The sequence below is a fragment of the Cyrtonyx montezumae genome, unplaced genomic scaffold (assembly GCF_038088225.1).
Source record: "Cyrtonyx montezumae isolate F1298 unplaced genomic scaffold, pur_monq_1.0 scaffold_1, whole genome shotgun sequence".
NCBI classification, from domain to species: domain Eukaryota; kingdom Metazoa; phylum Chordata; class Aves; order Galliformes; family Odontophoridae; genus Cyrtonyx; species Cyrtonyx montezumae.
Genome location: NW_027071825.1, coordinates 25,537,800 through 25,563,193, shown reverse-complemented (window position 1 = coordinate 25,563,193; position 25,394 = coordinate 25,537,800). Strand labels below are relative to the sequence as shown.

The 25,394-nt window shown below is 41.3% G+C and overlaps 1 protein-coding gene across 8 annotated transcripts in view; it reads right to left on the bottom strand.

Moving 5' to 3' along the window:
- RC3H1 (ring finger and CCCH-type domains 1) overlaps nucleotides 1–25,394 on the bottom strand; it is a 60,386-nt gene that overhangs the window by 12,631 nt on the left and 22,361 nt on the right. For 3 of the 8 annotated variants that reach the window (XM_065745240.1, XM_065745233.1, XM_065745250.1), the window contains exons 3-20: nucleotides 22,919–23,039; nucleotides 21,699–21,938; nucleotides 20,712–20,887; nucleotides 19,756–19,956; nucleotides 18,436–18,568; nucleotides 16,259–16,377; nucleotides 14,739–14,851; nucleotides 11,670–11,951; nucleotides 11,167–11,384; nucleotides 9,493–9,866; nucleotides 8,959–9,090; nucleotides 8,184–8,354; nucleotides 6,519–6,729; nucleotides 6,006–6,096; nucleotides 5,723–5,858; nucleotides 3,568–3,738; nucleotides 2,857–2,972; nucleotides 1,246–2,002 (exon numbers count right to left, since the gene is read on the bottom strand). In XM_065745240.1, coding sequence (XP_065601312.1) covers nucleotides 1,849–2,002; nucleotides 2,857–2,972; nucleotides 3,568–3,738; nucleotides 5,723–5,858; nucleotides 6,006–6,096; nucleotides 6,519–6,729; nucleotides 8,184–8,354; nucleotides 8,959–9,090; nucleotides 9,493–9,866; nucleotides 11,167–11,384; nucleotides 11,670–11,951; nucleotides 14,739–14,851; nucleotides 16,259–16,377; nucleotides 18,436–18,568; nucleotides 19,756–19,956; nucleotides 20,712–20,887; nucleotides 21,699–21,938; nucleotides 22,919–23,039 — 3,159 coding nt within the window. In that variant the 3' untranslated portion in view covers nucleotides 1,246–1,848. Of the gene's footprint in view, nucleotides 1–1,245; nucleotides 2,003–2,856; nucleotides 2,973–3,567; nucleotides 3,739–5,722; nucleotides 5,859–6,005; nucleotides 6,097–6,518; nucleotides 6,730–8,183; nucleotides 8,355–8,958; nucleotides 9,091–9,492; nucleotides 9,867–11,166; nucleotides 11,385–11,669; nucleotides 11,952–14,738; nucleotides 14,852–16,258; nucleotides 16,378–18,435; nucleotides 18,569–19,755; nucleotides 19,957–20,711; nucleotides 20,888–21,698; nucleotides 21,939–22,918; nucleotides 23,040–25,394 lie in introns of those variants that run through there. The other 5 variants (XM_065745259.1, XM_065745267.1, XM_065745275.1 and 2 more) reach the window with 5 other exon arrangements.

The following is a 25,394-nucleotide window of genomic DNA, read 5'->3' as shown; positions in this document are numbered from 1 at the left end:
AAAGAAAAAACAAACAAACAAACAAGAAAATTATTAACTCTTGCTTTACCCAACCAAAGCAATGCAGTAATTTATTACATAACCAGTGCTTTCTGATTTAGTAGTCTAACCCAGAAAGGAAAAAAAGAGAACAGGCCAAGAAGGTGCAGAGGGAGCAGCACTTCAAAAATCAATCTCCACAGAGCTCTTCATATAGAGGGTCTCACCCCAGTGTGTGCAGATAAAATCTAAAGATGTGCAGCAAGAACAAACTCTTGTGTATTTAACTTTAAAGAAAACAGATCTAGAAAGGCTTATGGTTTCTCCAACTCACGTTTACAAAGCATCTACTGAAGAAACAGCATTCTAGGTCTACTGAACCAAATATACTTTACAGTCCGATAGGATCAATGCTGCACCTTCAGTGGCATTTCTGATGCAGTTTTTCTCCTCCCATGAAACAGGCATCTGGGAAGGATTCAGTGCAGCAGTGACAGACAAACTGCAAATTGATTCTGAGGTCTGTGACACACAGACCAGAAACAATGGGAACTTTTAAAGAGAAAAAACAATTCTCCTCTGTTTCTGAGAGGCTACCATTGCTGATGTGCATCAAAGATGGCTGTCTCTGTCAGTGGAAGGCACTCAAAACGGCCTCACAACAACTGAAGTGCCACTGAACTGAAAAGAATAATCAGGTCATAGAAGAAATTATTATACGTTTAATAATAAAATAACAACGGCAAGGATTGCTGAGGGAGGTGCACACAGAAGATCTGTTTCAGAAAGCAGAGCCTCTGTGCATTAACCTCATTGTATGCACTTGAGGCAAGCTTACTTTAAAAGCATAACGAGAGTGGGAAAAACCAGTCGACCAAAAAACCTAACACTGGGTGACCAAATACAATTCATCTGCAGTTAACAACCTTCCAGCAACTGCCCAGCCTTACATTCTCCCTGCTTGTTATTTCTAGAGACCGTGCCTCACTAACCCTGCACAGCCTTCACTGCTTAATTAGGTCTCTCTACCACGAGCCTCAGGTACACAGCTTCAGGAATACCCATGCTGTAATATAACTGGCTGCATTCTGCTGAACTCCACCAAAAGAAAAACCACAAAAGGACACCAGTATTCACATAAAGGTAATGAATGTTGGACATGTCTGTTCTTGTTTTAATCATGCCGTACAGGAGCTTACACTCTGGTCTGCACCTGAAAGGATTTTGTCACGTTTAAACTTAAAATCACTCAAACAAGAAAAGTCCTGCACAAGCTAGTGCTCAGCTCCCACTCACAAGGGGAGAAATTGTTGTATGAATTAAATTTGCTGCACATCTTCTGACACTGCAATTCAGAGCTACTCCACTCTACAGCCCTCATTCCTCATCCACCTTTAAATCGTACAAAGGAAGTGGCCAGGATGTTTTATTTGTCAAGAAATTGAAGCGATAAGGAATTATGCACTGGGTATGTAATAATACCAAAAAAAAAAAAAAAGAAAAAACCTACTTCATTAAGATCATACAATTAATCAAACAGAGTATATATATAATATCTTTTTTTTTAAGCCCTGGGACCCAAGGCGTCCGAAGTTATTAAAATAAAGTTCATTCACAGAACAAAAACAAATTTAATTTGAATTGCTTGCAGATACTGCTAATTTTCATTTTTTTTTTTAATTAAAAAATGCGTTAATGTGAACTATGTGCAGGATTTGTTTCTAGTATTTGTGTTTGTGCACATTGCCTCTGGACCTGCTGCTCTGCTACGGCTGTTGCTCCTGCGTTTCTCCAATCACTCCTGGAAAAAAATGTGATGGAAGCTACCAACGTCCCAGCGAAAGGACTCTGGGGTACGCTGCCCTCACTTCATGGAGCAGATGTGGGTGCAACCCCCATCCTCTGGGAGTCTTGGCTGTCTCCTCCTCCCTCTGGGTCCTCTGACAGGCTGAGAGATGCTGCCTTGTTAGACAGGAGGCTGATGTTATCTTGTGTCAAGGCTGACCCATTTGGAACATCGCTGCTGAAAAAGTTGTGAGGAGAAAGGGGAGGAGATGAAGAGGAGTCATTACTGAGCTTTTAAGTGAAAGGATTTCAATACTTGTAGCACTGCAATAACAGCTCTGGATACGTGCAAACACAAGCCCTGTACAACAAATGGGTTGTCTGCTATGCTTCAGATCTCATCGAGAAGACGTAAGACCACATGAAAACAAACAAAACCAAGTCCTTTTAGCATTCTAGATTAGTTCTGTATGATGCACACATTCATTCTAGAATACTTAACATGCAGGGATATATGGAATTTGTTTCAAATTCATTACTTTCAGGGTTTTATACTGAAAATGTGACTGAAATAGCTTCCCCTACAGAGGTCTCAGTGTAATGGTGCAAACTGAATATCTAACTAATAGCAGAACCTACATCAAAAAATGTACTCCCTTCTAATAAAAGGGAACTGGGTTTCAAGGCTACCTACCTTCCTAGACAACATTCACATTACAGATTTTACTGGGATGGGATAACTTTTCCCTCTCACATTTGGAACATTTCTTTGAAACTAAATCAGCAGATAAAGATTTCTTCTCCACTGTGTATCTCATGCTCCTCTCTATTAATCATCCAATATTTGCTAGATGGACTTCTGGTGTGAAAAAATACAGCACTTCTTCTGTTAACTAATGTATAGCTAGCTACCCATCAGCTGGAACATCCCTTAATCCACAGAAGCACTATAAAGTCTTGACTTGTACCATCTTTTCCTAGCAGTTGCTTCCACACCACGAGCAACACAAGGAAAGGGGTATTTATATAACAGTTTCACCCCAATTCAGTCATTCTCTTGTTGTGCAAAGAAAGCTTGTAGACTCAGGTTACCTGAATGCTAGTGCGAGCTCCTCAGCTGGAACCTTGCTTTGAGGTTCTAATTGTCCATTTTCTGTCTGCTTAGTGGTGCCCAGTTTGTTTTTCATATCCAGTGAAGACTGGCTTTCCTTTAAAAAAAAAGATAAGAGACAGAAGAAAAAACTCTTTAACGTTGTGTTAAAAGAACGTGAGACTTTGTTCTTTGGGACCGATGATGAAAGCCTGTAAACTGGAATTGTACAGTGTAGCCCACAAAAGCTGAGAGACAAGAAAAGAGACTCTGTAAGATACTCTCATCATCTCAGGATGCACTGTTTTCTGAAATGAAGGGATCACTCTTGTAGCAACAAGCAAAGACCATAGAACGTGACAGCACACAGACTTGTGAACACTAGCCTACACCTGCACGAGATGCTTTCTGCATTAAAGCAATCTGCACAGTGACCTTGCAGACAATTTGGATTTTCAACAAATTCAGTGCCACGCTTATTTTCAAACAGCAACAATATAAGCAGACTATTTTAAAGTGGCTCAAATCCCAATCCTTCACAAAGAATCATGAAACTTCTTTGGAGGTTTTGAAGAATTAAGAGGGGAAGAGGGAGATGGGCGACTCCAGCTGTTGGCAGCCAGCAGAGAGTCATTCTGCTGGGGAGAAAGGGCTGCAGCCAGCTACACAGCCCTCCACTCCACCTCTCTGCCTCCCACCCCTACAGCACTCACCATGCTCAGCTCCCGGGTTCTCTTCCCAATTTCCCTTTCCACCTGGTGTAGCTCCAAGCTCAGCTGTTCACTTGAGATCATCCCAGGCCACTTGGGAGGTGGGGGTGGGGGCTGTGGTTGGCCTGCCAGGGTAGTCGCCTCCCTCTGCAACAGCAGCCTGTTACTAACAGCCTAAATGCATAAAGCCAAGCACATACACAACTGAGCACATGGCACACCAAGCACAAAAAGGGCACTAGGCCATAACTCTGGAGTATTGCTTATTTGTAAAACCAAGGCCTTCTCGCTCCATGCTTAACAAGGTCCCATCTGAAACAACCTCAGTGCAACTTCAAACATCTCTTTTACAGACAGACAGATCTTTTCATTTTTTAAGCGTTAAATACCTTCTACTGTAACAAATTTGCATGGATTTTTCCTGCATACCACTCCCTCCCTAAAAGTAAGGTAAAGTACGAGAGCAAAAGCTCTCTTGGGAGCTACCTGTTGAATAAAAGGTAAGAGCAGATAAACATCCTGCTGCTTTGTTGTATAGTAGTGGAATTTATCGAAGCTCTATGTTAAGAGTTCAGCATATGTACACATATGACAATGTCATAGTATGTCATTCCCTGCTGACCCAGATAAGGAAGCACAGGAACAGAGAGGGTCAGAAGACCACAGTCACAGGTTACCAGCAGCCAAGTAAAAGCAGTAACTGTCAGCCACTCCCAAAATCTGGTAATGTCTGGGCATGAGTTTTGTGAGTTTGTTCTCTGCATTTAAACGCAGAATTGCACCATCTACTCACAGCCAAGCATATGGCTGGTCTACAAGCAGAAGTGCTCACTAATTTGACAAAAAAGCAGAACACTCTAGCTACTTATGCTCAGACTTGAATTTTAGTGACTGTGACTACCTGGTAACAGGGAAAATTATAAACCTTCCTGTATTTCAAATAGATAGAATTTGAAAGCTGCTGTTATTCACAATAACCCGTGAGTTCCAACAAATCCAAATTATGGTAAAATCAAAGTTCAAACTCAACTACGTAGGATTTAACACCGACACAATTACAGTAACAGTGAGGAGGAGAGGCAGGCCACTCAAGGTTTTTGACATTTTTCAATACTCTTCCATTATGGCAAAAGTAGACATGCACAATTTTAAACAATCTCTTCTCTTGTTCCCAAACAAGAGCACAAGAACACAAGTTACACTTCAAGTATCTAAAAAAAATACACACTACTTGCAACTGCTGCTCCCATTTCAAATTTGTCAGCTGTTAGGACAAATCAGCAATAATCCTTCTGACTTAACACAGGTTGTCACATAATCACAGCTTCAGCAGAAGCTGCTACCCACTCGCTACTTACAGCAATTCCTCCTGCAAATACAACTGATACAAGCAGTTGCTGAGGAACCTAGAAGAGTTTTCTGGTGTTTTCTGAAGACAGAGAATGTTTACTGTTTTTTTCCCCCACAACGTATTAAGAAAATAAAACAAAGAAAAAAAAAAAGATTTGCTAATATGCACTGCTTCATTATGCCTTGATATTTCTCCTACTTCAATCTCACAAAATACAAACAGAAATTTCAGTTCGTTAATTCCTTTACAAATGCAATAATTTCTCTGTATTTCTCTGTGTTGCAAGTGACAACATTCCTTCTAAAAGGAGACAAAATATTAAGCTTTAATTTGTCCAGCTAACTGTACTTCATAGTTACTTTTCTCTTTTGTGGCTTGTGCTATTTAGGAAGAAACAGATACAACACAAAGCCAAACACGAAACAGATGAAGGTCACACAGCTGTCTGTACACAAATTCAGTGCCAGTGAGGCCAGGAGGAACAAACACCCACTTCAAAAAAAAAGTTCACCTCTGAGTGAATAGATGAACAGAGAGGGGGAGCGAGAGAGATAATGAAAGCAAACATGAATGGGAACAGAGTGCAGATTCAAGTACGGTGTTCATTTGCTTAATGCGAAGTCCAGGGAAGCTTCTGCTGCTAAGCAGAGAAGTTAACACTTCTACCACAGTCCTGATGTCTGTCATCAGAGAATTAAACATTGACACTGCAGAGAGAAGGATCATCAACCTATGAAAAGCAGCTCTGCTAGCCTCATTTCTCTCTCCCTACCTCTTCTCATCACTCTTAGAAATGTTGGTACCAACCTCTAGTCCTCTCATTTGTGTCTGCTGGCTAATCTGATGGTCCACTTGCTGCAGCTCCATGCGCAGTTGCTGCTCCCTCTCAGCTGAGGGCAACTGTTTTCCATGACCAGCCACATCTGACATGGACAGTCTTTCCCTTTGGGATCAGAAAAACAATGAGAAGTAAGGAGATCTCAAAAAAAAGAAAAAAAAAGTAAAAGAAAAATTGAGCTGATATAGAAGGAAAGAGATAAAAAAAGGAAGATCTTAGAAAAAGGAAGAAAAAAAAGTAAAACATTCCTACCTGTCATTGAAACGTCCCTGAGAAGGTATATTCTGATGGGGAGAATATGGAGAGCCTCCCCAGCCACCATGAGTCCCATAAGGGCTGTAGTCTGCTGGCAAACAAGGAAAACAAATCACACTGCAATCCTACAAAATTATCACTTAAGTGGCTCAGCTAACTCGTACCTGAGAAGCAGCTAATTTCTAGATTCCACTGCAACAGATATGAAAGTAACCTCATCTCAGAGGACCAGCAGAACAAAGGCATTTTCCCAAATCAACATCAACAAGTTATCACTGCACAAGCAACGTGTGAACAAATCTGTCCTTGGAACAGGAAGGAGTGGCAGCTGTTTTATCTGGGTTTCTCAGTCTCAGGAAGCTCTAACAGTTACTTCAGTGTCATAACATATAACCTTTAACTATGTTTCTGAGGCAAGAAACAAGTTCACAGAGGCTGTCTTCAGCCTGCATACAGTGTAGCACTGAAGAAAACAGCAACAACTATCAAAGTCCCAGAGCATGTGCATACCTGAAATGATTGATTTGGTGGAAGCTCCCTGAACTGCCATGGCCTGAATGGGACCAGAATTCTGGTACATTGCTTTTGAAGTACGAGAGATAGCCCCAAATCTCGACACGGTCGGTCGGTCTCCAAACGGAATAAGGTCATCATCACCAGCCTCTGCTGCTCTTCTCTGCATGTCTAATCGTTGGTCACGCATGGCTTTACTATCCACGTTCTAGACAAGAGATTGGACAGGAGAACTTGATCAGAAGAACAAAATCACACCCAAAACGAACTGGTACCTGTATAGTAAGGCTCCCTCCTACTCTGTTTCCTTCATCCTTCAAGTAGTTTTCCTGTTCTGTAATTTATACCTCCACTGTTTAGGGCTCACATCTCCGTAATAGCCTAGCTTAGAAGAGAGCAGCACCCGAAGAGAGAACACTGAATGGGACAAGCAGTAAAGAACTCAAGAATAAAATCAAGGAGGAGATCAGTAGGCATCACTGAGGAATAAATACTCCTTCCACAGTCCAAACCAAATGCCTCTGAAGTCAAAACTGCAAGCTTTCAACAAGGAGAGGGTTGCTGGAAACTGACAAAGTAACAGAGCTAAAGAGGAATAAATGGATGAAAAAAGAAATCACGGCTGAGCCGAAAATTAAAGAAATTTAACATGCTGAAAGAAGCATTAGGCATCAGAATCCTTAAAAAAAAAACAAAAAACAAAACCTGACATTTTCATCTCGAGTCTGTTAGCACCAATTCTCAATTTACTTCACTGAGTGGTGAGGAGATAAAGCAGCAAAAGTCACAATGCCAGACGCATGAAATCCAGCATTATGTATTCTCAACATCTCTAAAATAGTCCCTCAGGCAAAACAGATGTTTCCCTTCAAGATGTGCATGCATTTCTACTTCCATGGGCTACTACCATACTTCCTGATACTGAGAGATGTTAGAACAGGACAGTGGTGTTATTTTTGGGGTTTCTTTCTATGTTCAAGTCTCCCAATAGTGACCCCACAGCAGCTCTGCCCCTTTCTTTTTGCAGAAGTGATCTAGAAAAACACAGCTGCATGAAGTGAGATCACATCCAGTCACAGCTTTGGTGAATGACTGAATACGAAGAGAAAAGGGTTAGAAATTGTTCTCAAGACCTATCAGTGTTATGACTACACTTCCTTTGAAAAGTTTCAAGCAAGCTTAAGAGCATTCTTGTGGTCACGACACCACGGAGAATGTTTCTAATAGAATCTAATAACACTGTTAACAGCAGTCACAATCACCATAAATTGAATTAATAGCACGAAGTTATGGTATCTCCCTATTACATAGAGGAAGCAACAGATGGATATGTCTAATTAACAAGCTGTCTGTAGTCATTTTTAGATTTCAAGTAAGCGTAAAGAACCACGGCAGAGTGGTTACCCTGCATCAACATCCAGAATTTAAAATGAAATGTGAAACTTAAAATGAAAATAAGAATTTAATGCAGGCATAGGACTATTTATAACCTCAAAAGCAGAGCACTCTGATCACCTGCAAACACATTCTTTCACTATGATGCACTTTTGAGCTTAGAAGTCCGTCACAAGTACTGTCATCAACCTGGAGAGCAAATCAAGAGCCCTTCCCAACCTAGAGAAGCACTAACTTTTCTTTAGTGTTCCCCTAATCCCCACATACCGCCATCTCCACGCTCCTTGCTGCCACAACATCTTTGGGTTTTGCATCTTTGGTTCCAATGTAGGAGCCGATGGTGTCACAGGACCAGGGAGAGTACTGGCTGTAGTCATTTCCTTTGTATTTCCCAGCTACCTTCAGGTCTTCGTCCAAGTACTGTACAAAAACAAAGATCTGGTTCTGTCAGTAAGGAGAAGATGCAGCCTCATGTCACAGCCGCTCAGCTCAGCAGCAGTGAACTTCAAAAAACACCATCAGAATTGATTTATTTGTTTTTGAAATCGGATCCATTTGGAGTTGGGCCACAACAAGCATAAGATATATCAAATTCTGATTGCCCACTAACAATTCCAGTGCTGACTGTTCACTTCTCAGTGTGAAAGTGGTATATTAACCTTGCTTTTAATAAAATCAACAAACAATACCAAAGAAGAAGTCCCACACCTTTGTAAAATTCTTAGGTAATTTGAAACTTGTCAGGAATAAACAAAGCCAAGTTCAGTGACTGTGAAGTCTGACTACTTTAATTAATAGCGGCTTGACCTAATTCTCTTGGTTGCACCTACAGCAGATCACTTCAGAACAGTGGTAGATCACAGAACACCCAGCTATAATGAAGATCATACTACAAGGGCTTCCCACCCGCAACACAACATTCTTTCTCCACAGTATTTTTCAACACAATACTGCTCTGATTTCCTTATTATTGTCACTTGTCATCACCCACAAAAAAAAAACCTCTACAATATTTTCTAAACGTAAGTAAAAATATGCTTACCTCCTCTGAATGAAAAGGATGAGGCAAGGTTGGAGAAGGTGCAAAAGGAGGAGGAGAAATAACCTTCCTCTCCTCTAGCTGGGCCATGATCTCTTTCCTTCGTCGGTGAAGTTCATCCAGGCTGGGATGAGGCTGAAATCAAAACAGAAATACATTACAGAACTTCTGAAGCATTAACATACTAAATCAGTAATTTAGAAAATGCTATTCTAACTAAGCAAGGGAAGGCAGCTCTGCGTTGCAAAGACATGGAAAATTATGGTACTTATGTTATTCAAGCCCTAAGCAGCAAGCTGCTTTTTACAAACTAACATCATTACAATCGCTGAGTTGGTCAATAGTAAACTGCCTCCTGGTTTTAAATCAGCTTCACCAAATTCTCATAAATACATATATCAAATTCCTTATAAAAACCACAACCTTACTGCAAAAAAAGAAAAAAAAAAAGAAAGAAAGAAAGAAAAAACAACTTCTCAACTAGTTCATATTTTCTCTCTGGGGAACAACTTCAAAAACACAATAGGAAAACCATACCCGGTGACAGGAAGGTCTGATCTGGCCGAGATGTGGAGCCACTGGGCAATAACCCTCTGTCTGTGGGTATCTGTCCCTGGACTCAGCTATGTAGGAGGGTACAGCTGCTTGTGGAATTTCAATGGGTACCGGGCTCCCTCGGACAATGTCCTCTCGCTGATACGGCTGGACAGGGGGGTACACACGGCGGCTGTCGTAGTGCGGCGGATATATAGGCTGCCCCATGGGAGGATACTGCTGTGGCTGCGTGTACTGGGGGCTCACCACACGATCCTGAAGGTAGGGTGAGTAATGGTCTAAATAAGGTGGACCAGGTTCTGGAGCTGATGGAGGAGGTCGCACAAAGCGAGACATGGTCTGAGGATAATAAACTCCTGGATTTAGGCAAGAACAAGAAGACACACAAGACACAAAGTAATTATGACAACTGTTCATAGAAATGAGCTGGTTCAAATACTGCAGTTGACGAGTGTCATGAACAGCAGTATGAATTATTTCACATTTACTGTTTGCCACCACTGTCTAACTGGTATTTCTACACAATTAACCACAGAAAACCCTGAAGAAGCAGGAGTTGATTCAAAGCACAAGATTACTGTAGCTGAAGCAAAGGTAGTGAGACTGAGCCCACCACTAGTTTGTACGCTGTGGAACCAGAATTAATTCACTAGGATGTCACTAGATTTACATGAATGCTTTTAGCTAGAGAAGTTACCTGAACTCATTTGGAAACTCATCAGGGATTTCTGGATAATTTTTAAATGTATATGGACGGGGCACATCACCGTGAGCACGTTAAGCTCTGTGGGTAACTTCCATCTTCATTGGCATGCAAAAATAAAATACAAGCTTCCTATTCCCCAAAACACGTTCCTTCATTACTTTATGGAGCTGCTTCTTTTCACTTCCTTTAGTCACATTCTTTCTTTTTTCTATCACATTATTTTCACTACATTTCAGTTCTCTCTTCAGTTTCTTCTTACATGACAAGATTAATTTCCCATCTTTGTATAGCTGTAAATTTGGGAGTTTGGGGTTGTTTTTTTGTTTTTTTTTGCAAATATCCTTCAATATTTTCTTTCTCCATTTGGTCTCTACACATATAACTTTTCCTCTTATTTCCTTTACTTTTCCCCTTATTTCCACCTTTTAAAATATTGTTTTCTTTTTTTTTGTGCCCAGCTGTTCCCTAATTTCACTCCTTTCTACCCATCATACGCATGAGCACAATTTCAGAAATACAAATACACCTTGCATTAAATTCCCTTTTTTTTACCCCTCAAGAATAAACCCATCTGCTGCTTAAACATTACTTTCCATTTTCCCTAGATCAAATTGAATTGAGGGTTACCACATTAACTTCCTGACTTGGCCCACTGTTTGGAAAAACTGAAGGAAGAAGGATTTACTACGGCAGATGGATGAAAACCTCTAAAGCAAATGAAGAGTTCTCAATCAAGACCTAAGAAGCCCAGGAGGAGGCAACTCACCAACTGCACTTATACACTGAAGCATACCTGTACAGCATCCTGACACATCAATTTCCATTGTATTACACCATTACCACATTAATGACTAATGAACTAACTTGAAACATAAATAAACACCAAGATGGGAAGAAAGAATTAAATTGGGATGTAAATCAAAAGATGGAGAGCTTGGCCTCAAACTCACCTTGCTGGTAGGGTGCTGGCTCAAATGGTGGGGCAGCTCCTCTGTGATCTTGATAAAAGATATCTGCTTGCTGAGTATTATACAACTGAGATCCACGAGGTACCATTTGCAACTGTTTTGTGACAGACACTGAAGGCAGATCTGTTGGTGCCCGAGCAGGCACAGGATGAGGGTTCACTGGCAAGGCAGAAATAGAGCTCTTGGGGACAGATTCCAGCCTAAGAAGTAGAAAGATGACACTGCCCATTAAGAGCTGAAACAGTTCACTGGTACTCTGCCTACTTTCCACTTTCTGAAGACTTGCATCATCTCCAGTTAAAATATAATCAATCAGGGATGTAAAGCAACTCAGAGTTTTAGCTATAGTTTTCTACTGCTCTCTACCACTACAAAACAAAGCAACAGGAAAACCCGTTCTGTTCCTTTCCTACAGAATGGGTTTACTTAGTTTCTACTGCGTATTTACACAGAACACTTTGAACAACAGTTAGGAAGACCCGTACAATTCAGGAGGGGATCCAGGGGCACTGCTACTCAGGTGGTCCATCTTCCCTGGCTTCAGAGCAGTTTCATAACTGGAGTCAGTCCCTCGAGAAATAAGTTGCGTCACTGTGCTGCCTGCTGACACAATTCCATTTGGCAGAGCGGAGGTTTTCCTACTGGGCAAGTCCACTCCCCCTTCATCCGAGAGGATAGCTGCTGAAGGCAGGCCCACCTCATTCAGCTGGCCCAGGGAGGCACTCAGAGGTCTTCTGGGAACCAGACGCTTGTTCATTTTACGAAATCTTCAAAAAGAGAAGTTACAAGTCAGAAACAGAAACACAATACTGGAAGGATTTAAGATTTTTTTTTTCCCCCCAACACAGGTGCTACTCAAAGCTTCACGTTCTAATTCACATTTCCTAACAGCTTGTGAGATTTATGATTAATGTCTGGAAGACTTGAATTTCACTGCAATTTGACACATTCATTTCAATTTCAATCAACCGAACTGGTATCGGTCACACTAAGCATGGATTTTTCGTGACAAGTACACCAAGTATTCAGAGCTCAGAAAATCTGAAATCTTACCTCCTGCACGTGTATCTATTACAACTATTACTAACAAATTAATGAAGAAAATCAACCAAAAAAACCCAACAACCATCACATAAAGTAATGGAAGTTTCAAAATAAGAATCACAGACTATTCAAGTCTATTGTATTTAGAGAATAAATTATCATTCCTTTAGTTGTCTGCTGTTAAAATCTATCAGATTCTCTTTTACATCATTTGGCCAACAATAAGGCAGCTAAGTCCTTAGTGTCAAACTGTCTTCTTTGAAAGCATGATATATCGAGATCTGCGTTACTGTAGCAACATAAGGCTTTACGACTGCATGGTTTGATAAATGAAATTTCAGAGAGAAAAATCCCTAAGCACAGCACAGGGCCAGAATCTGACTGCTTCTGGGTAAGTCTGAACAAACAAGAGCCTTTTAACATTGACAAAAAAAACCAAAACCACCAGCAGACTGATGGTACTGGACTAACAAAGAGAGCAAATTCCAGAGTTGAAGGTCCTCCACTAAACCCTCCTGCTCAGACATGAGAACACAAGTGGGAGGGTACATCTGTTAACCTAAGCCCTCACAGAGCAAGAGGCTTGCTAAACATATGCTCAGAAGTCATTCTGGCATTTCCTGCCAGCTGGAGACACAGAGGTGAGCTGAAGTGAACTCCCAGGACTGGGTGTATCGCTTACGTGGCCATCCCACTCAAGACCAAACTAGCTTTCCCTGCAAAGCAGCAGCAAACCACGTTCTGCCTGCCAGTAATTCACATCAGGTCCCTTAGAGATGCAGAGCTTCCTGGCTCCTGACCTTTTCAAGGTATGCACATCACTTGCAATAGAAGGACAGCTAGCAATCCCTGCTCACTCATCCAGAGCATGCTCAAGAGGCAGACACACAAACACATGCTCAGGTCAGAAGTGACAAGAAGCACCTGTATGGTATACTCCATAATAACATGCTTAGAAAGAAACACAGTTGTGCAGTGTTTCCCTCTGGATTCTTCTTTAAAAAATTACTGATGTTGTAGTCTTCATACGTGCAGGACAAAAGCTGTCTTAAAACAAACAACAACAGAACCAGTAACACCCCTGCCAAGAATCACCTGTGCAGATTTGGTTGTCCCACACCAAAAAGGGAATCAGTTGTTATTTAAGCACAACAAGGTTATAATTTGCCTATTAATTTGCCTTGCAAAATTAAAGCTATCCATGGGTATATGAGAATTACGTAGCAATAGTTTTCTTCCCCCAAAAAAGTTTATTTCAGGCATTCTGCCATGCGTATTGTTCATACTGAATACTTCTAAAAAGGACAACAATTAATGCAGTATCTGCTAAAAGGAATTAAGTGGAGATAAAAGGCAGAGGAGGAATCAGAACTCAAAGTTCTCCAACTGCCTACAAAAACTGCTGCAACTGACACACAGCATTCACCTCATTTGCCCCAGGACAATGTTACCACTAAAGCAAACAATCCAGTCTGGATAAAATAGGCCTCCCCCACCTACAAACCTGATGGACCGTTCTTGATACACACTACTAGCTGGGTGGGGAGCCAGTATTAGCACCTCCATTGTTAATCATCCAGAACAGTACTACCAACGTTCATTTTCTTGATGTTATGACAAAAGGAGGAAAAAAACCAACTGTTTCTGCAAAAAAAAAGTATCAAAGTCCCATTCCCTGTTAACTGGAAGAACCACCTTTGTCATTCTAACACTACATGCTCTCCTCTTTTTCCTTCTTTTTGCCTGCTGTATAGCTAATGAACTTCTGAGTTAATACTTGAAGCTTCAGATTTTTAAAGAAAAAGCAGACTGTATATATCATTTCCATATCTCTGGAGTTGTCTCCCAGTTGCAGAAAGCAGGTGTTTTGTTTTGAAAATCACCTTCAAAACAGAGCAGCTGGCTCTCAGATAACTTGTCTATATCTGTAACTCATTCAGCTCATTTACTGCAAACTTTCTATGCCCACCATTTTGTTACTCTTCAGCAATAGCCTCAACCACCTTCATCAGGCTACTGCACATGCATCCAGCCAAACAGTACCAGCCAGCCTGTACAGGATAACTGCTGAAGAAAGAAAACACACAGTACTGTAGGTTTTAGCTTTCTGAATAGCAGAAGCAGCACGGAAGAACAATAGAACCCTAGATCTGGGAATGTGCCAGTATCAACCTACCTCTCACTCTCACCTATAAAGCCAGGTTGAGAAACACACATGAAGAAATAGCCACAATGGACACGATCTAGTAGTGTATTTATCCACACTAAAGAGGTAAATAAAAAATATAATGTATTCTGGGCTTATGCCCAAAATCTCAAGGAGTGCTTCTTGTGCAAACATCAAAGTTTCAGAGCTGCAGTGTCACTGTACAAAGCAAAACATTCTGCACTTAAGAATGAACAGCTTCAAAACTTTACAGTGGTAAAATGTGTTATTTCTGGCCATTCCTAGATGTGATAAAGAATTAAGGATGACGTGAAGCAAATATTGGACTGATCTGCACACTTACTTCTCTAGCTCTTCCTGTGAATGTGCAAAGGTGCAGCTAGCCCCTCGGGGGCATCCTCCTCTCTGTTTCATGTCTCGGCACATGTATGTCTTGTATTTGCTGTGCTGAGGAGGCTGGCAAGGTTAAAGAGAAACAACGAATACAAGTGAGATATCCGAACATAAGTGTACTTCACTAAGAACAGAATGTATCTCTTACTAAATGACTGAGTCATAACTGCTGAGCATTCTTTCAAACGTAAGCATTCCAACAGTACCTATTCCTCACTGGAGCCTCACTGGACATATGTTTCTAGACAAAACTGAAAGTATAGCTGAGGATATAATCTTACTCCTACACGGGTCATCAGGATATGGGCTGTCTTCTGAATTCTTGCTGGTTTAGTTTCCAAATAAACAATGCCTGGCTGCAAAAGCACCACCTGTCTGTCTGCCCATTTTCCAATTTCTCTAAGTAAATTTTGACAGAAGGCCAGAGGTGGTCTCAAAGATACCAAGTTCCTACTGGTTTTATGGCAAAATTAGATCAGTTGATAGCAGGAAAGAAAATCTATACCAGACTTCCAAGCAAAAGGTCTGTAAAAATAAACTCTTGCTTTCCAAGAGACCCAGGCAGAAGGTGCAAATCTGTAAGAAGACATTCATAAACTTCTTGTTTTGTGTTTGCTTGTTTTCTGCCATCTACTGCAGGGAAAAAGGATTTAGACATGACAGGCTGACTCGGCCCAATTCTCAACAGCTGTTTCCTTCCTCACTCAGAATTTTGTGTTCCCTTACAAACCAGGTCCAGGTAACAAATCTCTAAAGAACAAAATCCCCCACTTTTTCCCCACCCCAATTTCCACTGCATATTTATGCTGCTTTTCTTTTTGCCAGTAACAGTACCAGTGAACACAAAAAGGCAAAAGAGCTGGAATAATTCACTCTGATTTTGTGGTTGTTTTCTTCCCCACACCAGTCCAGCTCCCTGAACCAGCTCTCCAGGTGGCAGAGTGCCAATGCAGAGAGAGTGGGCATGTATGCCAAGCAGCTCTGTCTCTCAGTAGCAGCTAGCATTTAGATTAACCTAGCTGAACAACAAAATGAGATCACAGAAACATGTGACAAGATGTATATTAGCTTATCTCATACTTGCATTTGGCAACATCAATTTCTGAAGCAAGAAACAATTTTTTTAATTTAAGAACCTAAGCACAGGTTCAAGAATCATTTTGTTAACAGTGACCTGGCTAACGCGTCGCATTAAGAACTAGAAACTTCCCACAGCTCAGTGCTAGGCACCCCAGCTTCTCTCCCCACCCTCTAACCAGGAATCATGATGCTTGCAGCTTGATCAGATTGTCTTCTTCCTAGTGAACTGTGCAAATTCATGCAGTTTCTTTTAAAGTATATAAATATGAAAGAGCAGCAACGTTCTCAACACAATCCTTGTGAAATCAAATCTCTCCAGGTGACATTAGTAAATCTCTACTGTTACACAGTAAAATAAAATTTAGGAGTAAGCTTTTCTTAAACAGTTACCTGTTGCTGATCTGTTCCTTTCTTGCTATGATTCTGGATATAATCAACTAAGCCATGAACCACAGTCCTTACAGCAACCAGCCCATTTTCCAGTTGTTCCCATGTTGGAGGTGGAGCATCTATAGTATTAACAGGAAACAGAATACAGTAAGGAAGAAGGATTTCCCAAACCAGCTATTAAGAAACCATCAGTATCACACACACACACACACACAAATTTGCTTCTGATAAAACCTAATGACCAAAAGTCATCGAATAAAAAAAGATTAAGCATTGTATTTCAGAGGTATGTACCATTTTAAGAATAAAGCTACCTACAGACTCGAGATCGAACCACACAATATAAATCAGGCAGCAACTCCACTACTGTCACATCAATGATTTCCTTTTACAAACCATGTTGGACCCTGCAGAACTCCAGAGAAAATGCCCTGCACAAACTCTGCGTGTAACGGAAAATCAACATCCCCCACTTCACACTCAGATTCCTTTAGGCAAAATCATTCTGTACAAACACCATTATCAATGGCCTAGATCACACAGGCAGTTACTGAACAGCAAACAAAGCTGCTGTGTCCCACATGCAAAAACATGGGACACAAAACAAACCTATCAGACTGCCTACCACACAGCAGTGTGAATGAACTGCAATCTCAGTCCTACAGGGGCACTTGCTCTTTCTAGCTGACTAACATACCTGCCCAAACCTTTAACCTGCTCCAAAAGAAGACACTCCAGAGAGTTCTGACATGCAATATATTGGACCTCAAAGTGCTTCACTAAGTGCATTTCAAGATCTTTAACACAATTATGTTCTGTCCTGCTCAGAAGCACTTGACTCCCAAGGAAGTTCAGTGTACCTACAGAACGTAGCAGGGAAGCAGCTCCACTGCACAGCAGAGAAATGATTTCAAGATCAGATTCACCCACTGAAATTTCCAGTCAGGCATACAGCAATTCCACTTGCCACACCAGTCAGGTTAACAAACTGCCAGTACACAGAACTTCATCTCTGACTAGTTGTAACACAACAGATTTGAGAAGAAAGCACTGTACTGCCTTTAACAGCTAAGTACAACCGGTCCTCATTTGAAAGGCTTGTTTTTTGCTTAAAAAAAGAGAAACTAACTACAATTTTTCATCTCTTGACTTCAGTTTAGGCATTCATATTCTCCATGCTAGTCTTGATGTTACAAATACTAACAGTGCTGAAATTGAAGCTTTATTTTATGCCTCTTTTCTGTTCCTGCTGCTGACCTTTCCAATGTCTTTCATCACTCTCCTCCATCAACATCTTCATTTTCCAGTTATGCTCTTTTCAGCTAATTTCCCCTGTCCAGTGTCATTCACACTTTTGCAGAACTATTAATTCCTTAAGATAACTAATCTGTCTCATTAAGACAGATTGCTGCTGAGCTTCTATCTATCAAAATTTTACTTTGATGTCTGAAATAGCTCACACAGAAGGCGTCCTGTGGTTTTAAGCAGCCTTCAAGAGTGTCTTGTGAGTGCAATGCCTGCAGTCTAGAGATCTTGGATCAAAAACTAAGGTGTAATTTTTAGAGTAATGAAAAAGATGTACGATTTTCAGATAGGAAATTAATGGGAGTCTTTAATCTGATAACTGCTCTCCTTAAAGACTCCAACCAGTTTGTAAGTAAATCATTGGTTCTAGTAAACAACTGTAGATACAAAAATAATGCAGTGACAATCAAGGTGCTGCATTAGTGGTTCTAGTAACCCTCCTGTCACTTTGCAAGTCTGGTTTCCAACAACAGCACATGCACTAGACAGGGAAAAAGAGAAAACTAAGAAAGTTCCCCCAGCTAACATTGCCTAATAGGACCATCCACTACATAACACAGGATTGAACACATTCAAAACCATCACGTGTGCTTACCCAGTGCAGCCAAACAAGGAAGCTACCCTCAGAGAAGTGGTTAGAATATTCCTGCCATTCTTGTAGTTAGCTTCAAAACAGTTGATTTTTTGCTGCTGTTCTCAGGCTGATTATGACTACCATTCAATTTATCTTAGAGTTACAGAATATGTTCCCTTCTACCTGAGGAATGGTGTTTTATCCCTTAACACTCTTAAGGCCTGTCTTGCTAAACTAGAGCATGTGATTTCTTTTGGGCCCCCCACTCTCCTGCCCTGCAAAGCATCCAGAGACTTACCTGGGCTGGGATCAATATTTGCCAGGAGCTCAAGGTGAGGTCGAAGACGATTCAGGTTAGCTGGATCTCCAGTCCTCTGAAGAGCAATAGTTAATTCCTGAACACTCTGTGCAAACGAGGCTGGGGTCTGCAACTTAAAAAAATTACAATAATTAACTTTCTACAGGCAAAGCAATCCTCAGGGCTTCTGATGGTTGTTCTGCAAGACCAGAGAGCTGCCCTACAAAACTGGACTACCTTTGTCTAACCACACAAACTGACTTCAGCACCTTGCATAAAATTCTTCCTACAGTGTTATGAACACACTGCTATTTTGATACTGTAGGTTAAAATACAGCCCTAAAGAAACAAAATAGGCTGGCATTACTTCTAGCAATGTATCCATGGCCTCTTCTGTGTTGTGCTGGCACCCAGAAAGAAATGCAGGCATTAACTCATGTATTATTTCTGAGGAGTCTATTATCTCCAACCTCTGAACCAACAGGATTGCATAGTGAGTACAGCAGTCAGGAAAGACCATGACAGAAGAAGGAAGAAGATTAATAATATCCCACACTTTAGCATTTATAAATCCTGTAACTCCACCTAGAGCCTTCAGGAGATATCTGGCAGGACATCTGAAAACAGGGGCAAATACCTGAAGAATACCTGGCAGTTTCTGAAGCCAGTCCTCCTTAATGGCACTCAAAGCAACTGCTGCACAGTTTTTACAACCATTCACCAACATACTATGGCTCAGTTCTTCCCATCTAATTTAGGTAATTTTATGAGTTGCCTGATCTAATACTTAGGGGAAATTCCCTGATTGAAACGTTTGGAGAGAACGTTTGTCCCATGTTCACTCTGAACAAAATAATCTGGGTATTTCCAGAGATGAAAAATCATTTTACTTAAGAAACACGTTTCACCCTCTTTCTTCATCCAAATACAGAATAAACAACTGATTTTCTTTCAATTTAATGACTAGCTCCCTGCCTGAAAGCACAAACCATTAGCTTCTTTTTCTGTGTGGAAAATTATCAGGTGCTTAGAAAGGACACATGCCAATCATGCAGCTAACATCTGTGGTTTTTCATCTGTTGAAAGAGGTAAAGAAGAAAGAGATGGCAAGACGACAGAAAGAAGCAAGATTCACTAGATTACAAACATATACTCCAATTATTCGAGTAGTAACAGGTTTTATAATAACAGGGCAAACGATTAACGAGCAAGAGGAGTACACTCAGGCACAGCATGTGAATCCAAGTATTCAAGTTACAAGCACATAAATCTATAATAGCTGCAAACGAGATAAAGTGGGCTGATTTTAGGTGGCTTTACCTTGTCAATGATAGACTGCATGTGGGATTTGTGAGACTGGTCTCCATATAACAGCGAGGACCACTGATCTGGTGCAATGCGTAAACCTGCTTCCATAGCAATCTGAACAATCTGGGAATCGTGCTCCCTTCTCAGAGCTTCGTAAGTACGAAATTCCTCCTTCAGCTGCATCAGGGAGGAATCCTCATCACGCTTTGTCACCTAGCACGGAAAAACAAGCCAAATGCAATTAAGCAACAGAAGATGATGTAAAGCACAAGGCAAGAGAAACATTTAGCCAGCAGTGAACACTGCTGTGGTGCCTACTAAAATAACACATGCTCTTCATCAACTGCAATCACTATGAAATGGATACCAAATGTAGCTCACTCTGAATGTGACCCAGATATTACTGGTTGCAGTGCCACATTTTGTAAACAATGTCACGACAAATACATTTCATTTCTCCTGTCAAGTGATTGCAGTTTTTGGATTGTTTGAAGCACCAAACACAACTTCAGTTCTCTTCACAGCAACTCCTATATTCCAGTGCCTCGTATTTCTTTGTTTCCAAGCACATCACCACTCAGTTAACAGAACTGGCTATCTTCCAGCTATAGGCCTCTTCCAGAGAGTTAAGTTACACTGAGTTACATACAGGTTTAGTCACGGTGCATCCATTAAACCTGCACAGAGTCCAAACTTAGATTTACAGCTTAAAATTGCAATTTCAGCCCACACTGCCATCACAGATGTAGGAGAAACTCTCTAAACACATTGGGGACTTGAGAGGAATATTTTCTGTAACTGCTTTTTAGATTTATTTAATGGTACAGGGTAATGAGAAATGAAAAGCAGAAATCTTTTCAGACATAGTGAATGTGTACTAAAATGAATTTTACACAGAGGGATCTTTTTGTTATATGAAGAAACGTTTTCCTGCATCATGAAATCTCTGAGCAAAATCTTCTTCGTACCTTGAAGCATGAGGCTCTGTAAAGAAGCTGGACAACGTGCCCAATGCTAGTTTTAGAAGCCTGAGGAAATCGTGGCTCCAGTCTCTGAACCACAAAGAGAACCAAGACCTTCCGTGACAAAGCAGATCCATCTTCCAGAGCCAGCAGAACAAGCTTTAAAGCCTCTTCTTGCATAGCTATGGGGAAACAATGAAAAAAAATACAAGAAAAATGAGAGAAGACCAAGAAGGGTCTCTGCACTGTCTCGTGTTTCCCTACACATAAGGGGAAGACTAGGTACAAGCCACACACACAGCTTCCAGATTCCCAGAGTTTGGGGTATCGATGATAAGAAGATTTCTTCATTCCTGTCTATCTCAGTGATTCTTTAGTCTAAGTTTTCTACGTGTACTATTCTCACACCTTTCCCAGCACAGAATTCTGACAGGCTAAAGAATGACAAAGCTGGTTCCCATGCAGGTAAAAAAGCAATTGGTGCCCACACAAACAAATTAGGAGCTACACCGCTACATATTTTACTAGCAGATTAACCTCTAGGCTCCTTGTAGTGGAGCCGAAGTTATCATCCCAAAGTCAGCCTTCTTCCATTTGTTTCAGAGGTAAAAAGCTTCTATTTTAAGAAACTGGCTTCTGTTTCAGAGTATTCTTTTCAGCTGGTACTCAGAAAGTGAACTCTGAGCATTCAAGTAACCAGCCTTCATACTGATTTATTTATTTTTAGCAAAATCAATTTAAGGTTCCACGTGAAAGAAATCAAAGCATTTCCAAGTATGCAACTTCTAAAGATGTGCACACACACACACCTACAGATACCAGATAACTCCCTACAGCTGTTTTGTATGCTTATTTCCCTAGATTAGGAAGACAACATGTCTAGTCACTACCTTCCTGTTTCTAGGAAGGTCCTGCTTCTCCAAAGGATAGCAGGTGAGACTACTTCCTATTTTGCCTCTAGAACAAAGCAGAATTAAAAGCAACGTTACCTACCTGGTCCAAGGAACTGACACCCTCTGGCTCTCACTGCAGCCCAGAGGTTGGAAGAGAGCTGCTGTGGGTTTTGATGCTGAAGAATGAGCTCTGTGACTGTTCTTTCACCAAGGGACCGTGCTGCACGCATGGCTCTGATCCGTCCTTCTTCCTCCACTAGCTGGCAGTGAACCAGTGTCACAAGTTTCCTTTGCATAGGACGACTCAGGACACTCTGAGTAGTACTGTTCAGACCCACACCTCCAAAATAAAATGAAGGAGAAAAAGAATAAGCTACCCTGTATCTCCTCTTCCTGTGCCAGTATTCAATTAGCATGCTGGAGAAACACAAAACTAGTTCTCTTGATGTCTACTTTTTTAAAGAGAATACTATAGAGAATACTATAGAGAAGGTGTGTAAATTTGTTTTTGTCAGTTTGTTTCCCTCAGCATTACAAGCTAACAGTGCACTGCAGTCAGTCTTCCCACAGATTTATGTCTTGTCACTGACTGATTTGGCTCTCTAAGATGGTGCAGCCTCTAATGAATTCTCTCCCCACAGAAGTCTATCCAGAGCCTTCCTCTATGGATTCCCACGTGTCTCCTCAAGGGTAAAATCATACTGCAGCCCTTCTCTTACTCGTGGGCTGCAGGGATCACTGCCTTCTTCAACCATCTGTTTTCAGACATCAGTTTCTCCCCTGTATGTGCTTCATTAGCTTCTACTACATCTAGGAAGCAGGTTTTCTAAGTTCACCATATGTAATGCAGATAAAACACGTAACTCTTGAACTCAGCTCTGTTCTGCTGTGTTAGGATTATTCACTGATCCTGCCCTTGTGTACGATCTTGGATAAACAAAGTTCATACTTCTTCTTTTATGCTCCATGTGCACTAACTTCCTTGTTTCAGTTTTTTTCCCCTGCCACAAACACGCTGTGTTACAGTTATCTCAAAGCAAAGCAGAAGTAAAAAAATATTAATTTTGATTTTACCTGATTTGCTTTGAGATCCTTTACCGGGGCCAACTACCTCAGCCTTTTCTCAGTATTATTTTTGACACAATGACTTTATTTATTTCCCCTAAGCAAAGACATAACCTTAATGCTTAGGAAAGTGGTTTCAATGTGGTTTTAACCTAGGTCTATGTCCACTTATCCCAAACAGACTAGTCATCTGAACAGTTTGTTCCACACGGTGTTTCCATCTTTCATATCCCAAGGAAGCCACGTAGGAATTACCTCTCGCGCTGCTGAGTGGTTTGAGGTACAATGCTAATTCTTCCACACATTTTTTGCTCTCCTCGTAATGCTTGGTATCTTCAGCTCCACCACATATAGTAATTGGCTGCTGCTCAGGAACCTGGGAAGGGATGACGTACATTTATGACAAACACACACAAAGAACTGGCAGCCATGCTTACAAATATCAAATCAAGTTCGTTAATTCCAAGCATTTCCTGTTTTGTTTCTCTTCTGCATTTTTCTACATTAGCAAGCAATTTCTTCAGCCTTAGTGAACCAGTGGCAAATCAGTTGAAAACAAGATCAGAAATATGCAGAAAAATTATGATTATTGTATCAGATTTCTTTTCTTTGATGGCTGTCAGGAAACAGAAGCATGACAGGAGACATTAACATTTGTTGCAATCATATTTTTCTTGCTGAAGTCACATGCATATCGAGATATCCCCAAAGCTGGATGATCAAATATAGAACAGATCAAGATGAACACTGATTTACAGGAAAGTACAGGTTGGTATCCAGAGCCTCACAGCTCTACAGTCATCCTGGGATAAGCGATCTGAGCTACTTGGATTAGTGGGAGAAAGACTTAGCAGCAAATACACTGGGCCACCCCTGCAGTGTATTTTACCCAGACTCAATTAATCAAGTAGTAAGAGGACGTTATCCTGCATAGTTTGTGTGAACACAAAGTCCAAGTCTTAATCTGACATCACAGGCCACGCTTGGTTTTATTTTCATTATGTTTTGGTTATCTCTTTATCTAGGTATTCACCAGAAACCAACATTTTTCACAGGTATGCATGTCATATTCCTACCCCCAAAGTTATTTTTTGTCGTTGGTTTCTCCAGTTAAGCTCTCTCACTGCACTGTACTTGTGCCCATAAACAACACTATTCAGCAATCAACAAATACACAACAGCACCAAGAGCTGGAAGTTCTCAGGAAGTGCAAATAGACCCCAGACTTAGACTTGCATTATTTCCAAGTCAATCCCCATCCCACTGGCAATAACATAATGCTAATCCTATATAGCTGCTTACATGAACCTCAATCTAAAAGCACAAGCCTCTAATGCTTGAGCTGAAGATAGATACAAACCTGCCAACCTTCATGTGTAACACAGTCACGTACTGTTAATGGTGGCAGCAGTGAATGTACGTAAAATACACATACAAACACATATCTGTGTTCATCACCATAAACAGGAACGGTTTTCCTGTTGATTTTTACAGAAAGCCATCTGTTCCAGTCAGAGGATGTCAATTCTGCAGTTCCAGATGACCAGCAGTGCCAGATGCTCATTCTGGCACACATCACAAAGTCACTACTTGCACCATTTTTGCATCAAAAATAAAAGGCTCCCAGTGTAACAATTAGGAGAGCTGATACCACCCCAAAAACAACACCAAGACAGGATGCATCTCACACTTTCACAGCCCTTACGGGGGGAAACAACACCAACGTTAACCACAGTGAGCCAAGAAGGCTGGCCTATGTGCTTTCCATGGGTCACAGTTAACTTGTGAAGGATTTTTTTCCTGTTTCTAAGCAAAAATAAATAAAAAAAAAGCTTTGAGCAGAGAGCTTTGCAGCCTCAAGGAGGTCAGCCATAACTGTTTCAACTGCAACAGCCTCAGCTGGACTGGATTACTGGGCTTTGGGAAACACGCATTAGCACCTTCAACATTAGCTTTCATGCTCCCAGAACACTCCACCTCCTTTTCCAAGCTGCTGCCATTTTAGCAGCCTGCTTCCATCTGGGAAGTTACACAAGCAGAACTGGCTCACTGTTCAAACAGCACACGCAACTCATGCATTTGTGCCGAGACAGACGCTGCCCTATAGGGCAGTCCCTGCCCTGTCTGCTGCTGGGATGGATTCTCTGCAAAATTCCCACGTACCCTCGCAAGCACTCCATCTGCCAGCAGCAGCAACTTGAAATGCAAGCAGAGCACCACAGCAGCAGCCACTGAAGTGAGCTGGGGCAGGCACGGGGCAAGCAGCAGAGCTCAGCCCTGGATTTCAGGCTGGAATCAGGCAGGGGTGGTTCAGCACACATTCACAGCTGTGGTTTGGAATGCTGTATGCAGCACAACACAGCCTGCCAGACACAAGGGCTGTCTCAGCTCATCCCCTGTCCCAGAGAAGGATGGCACAGGAAAACCTGCCAAGAGTTAACGAAGCTATTCAACCCCTCGTATCCGCACATCACTCCCATCATTTCTCCTCTCTACAAGGGAAGCTTTAGTGTAAAATCCACACACCCCACACAGCTGTACATTTTTGCAAAACAGCAGCTCAAAAGAGACTCATCTTAAGCTGAAGCAAGCGTCGTGTGGAACAATAAAACAAGAGGCTTATTTTGTGGTCACAGATGAAGATACCTTTCCTCTCACACACACCACCTCTGAAAATGAAGCACCTCACAGCGAAGCTTTCACATTATGTGCCCTTGCAGTGCCAGGATTT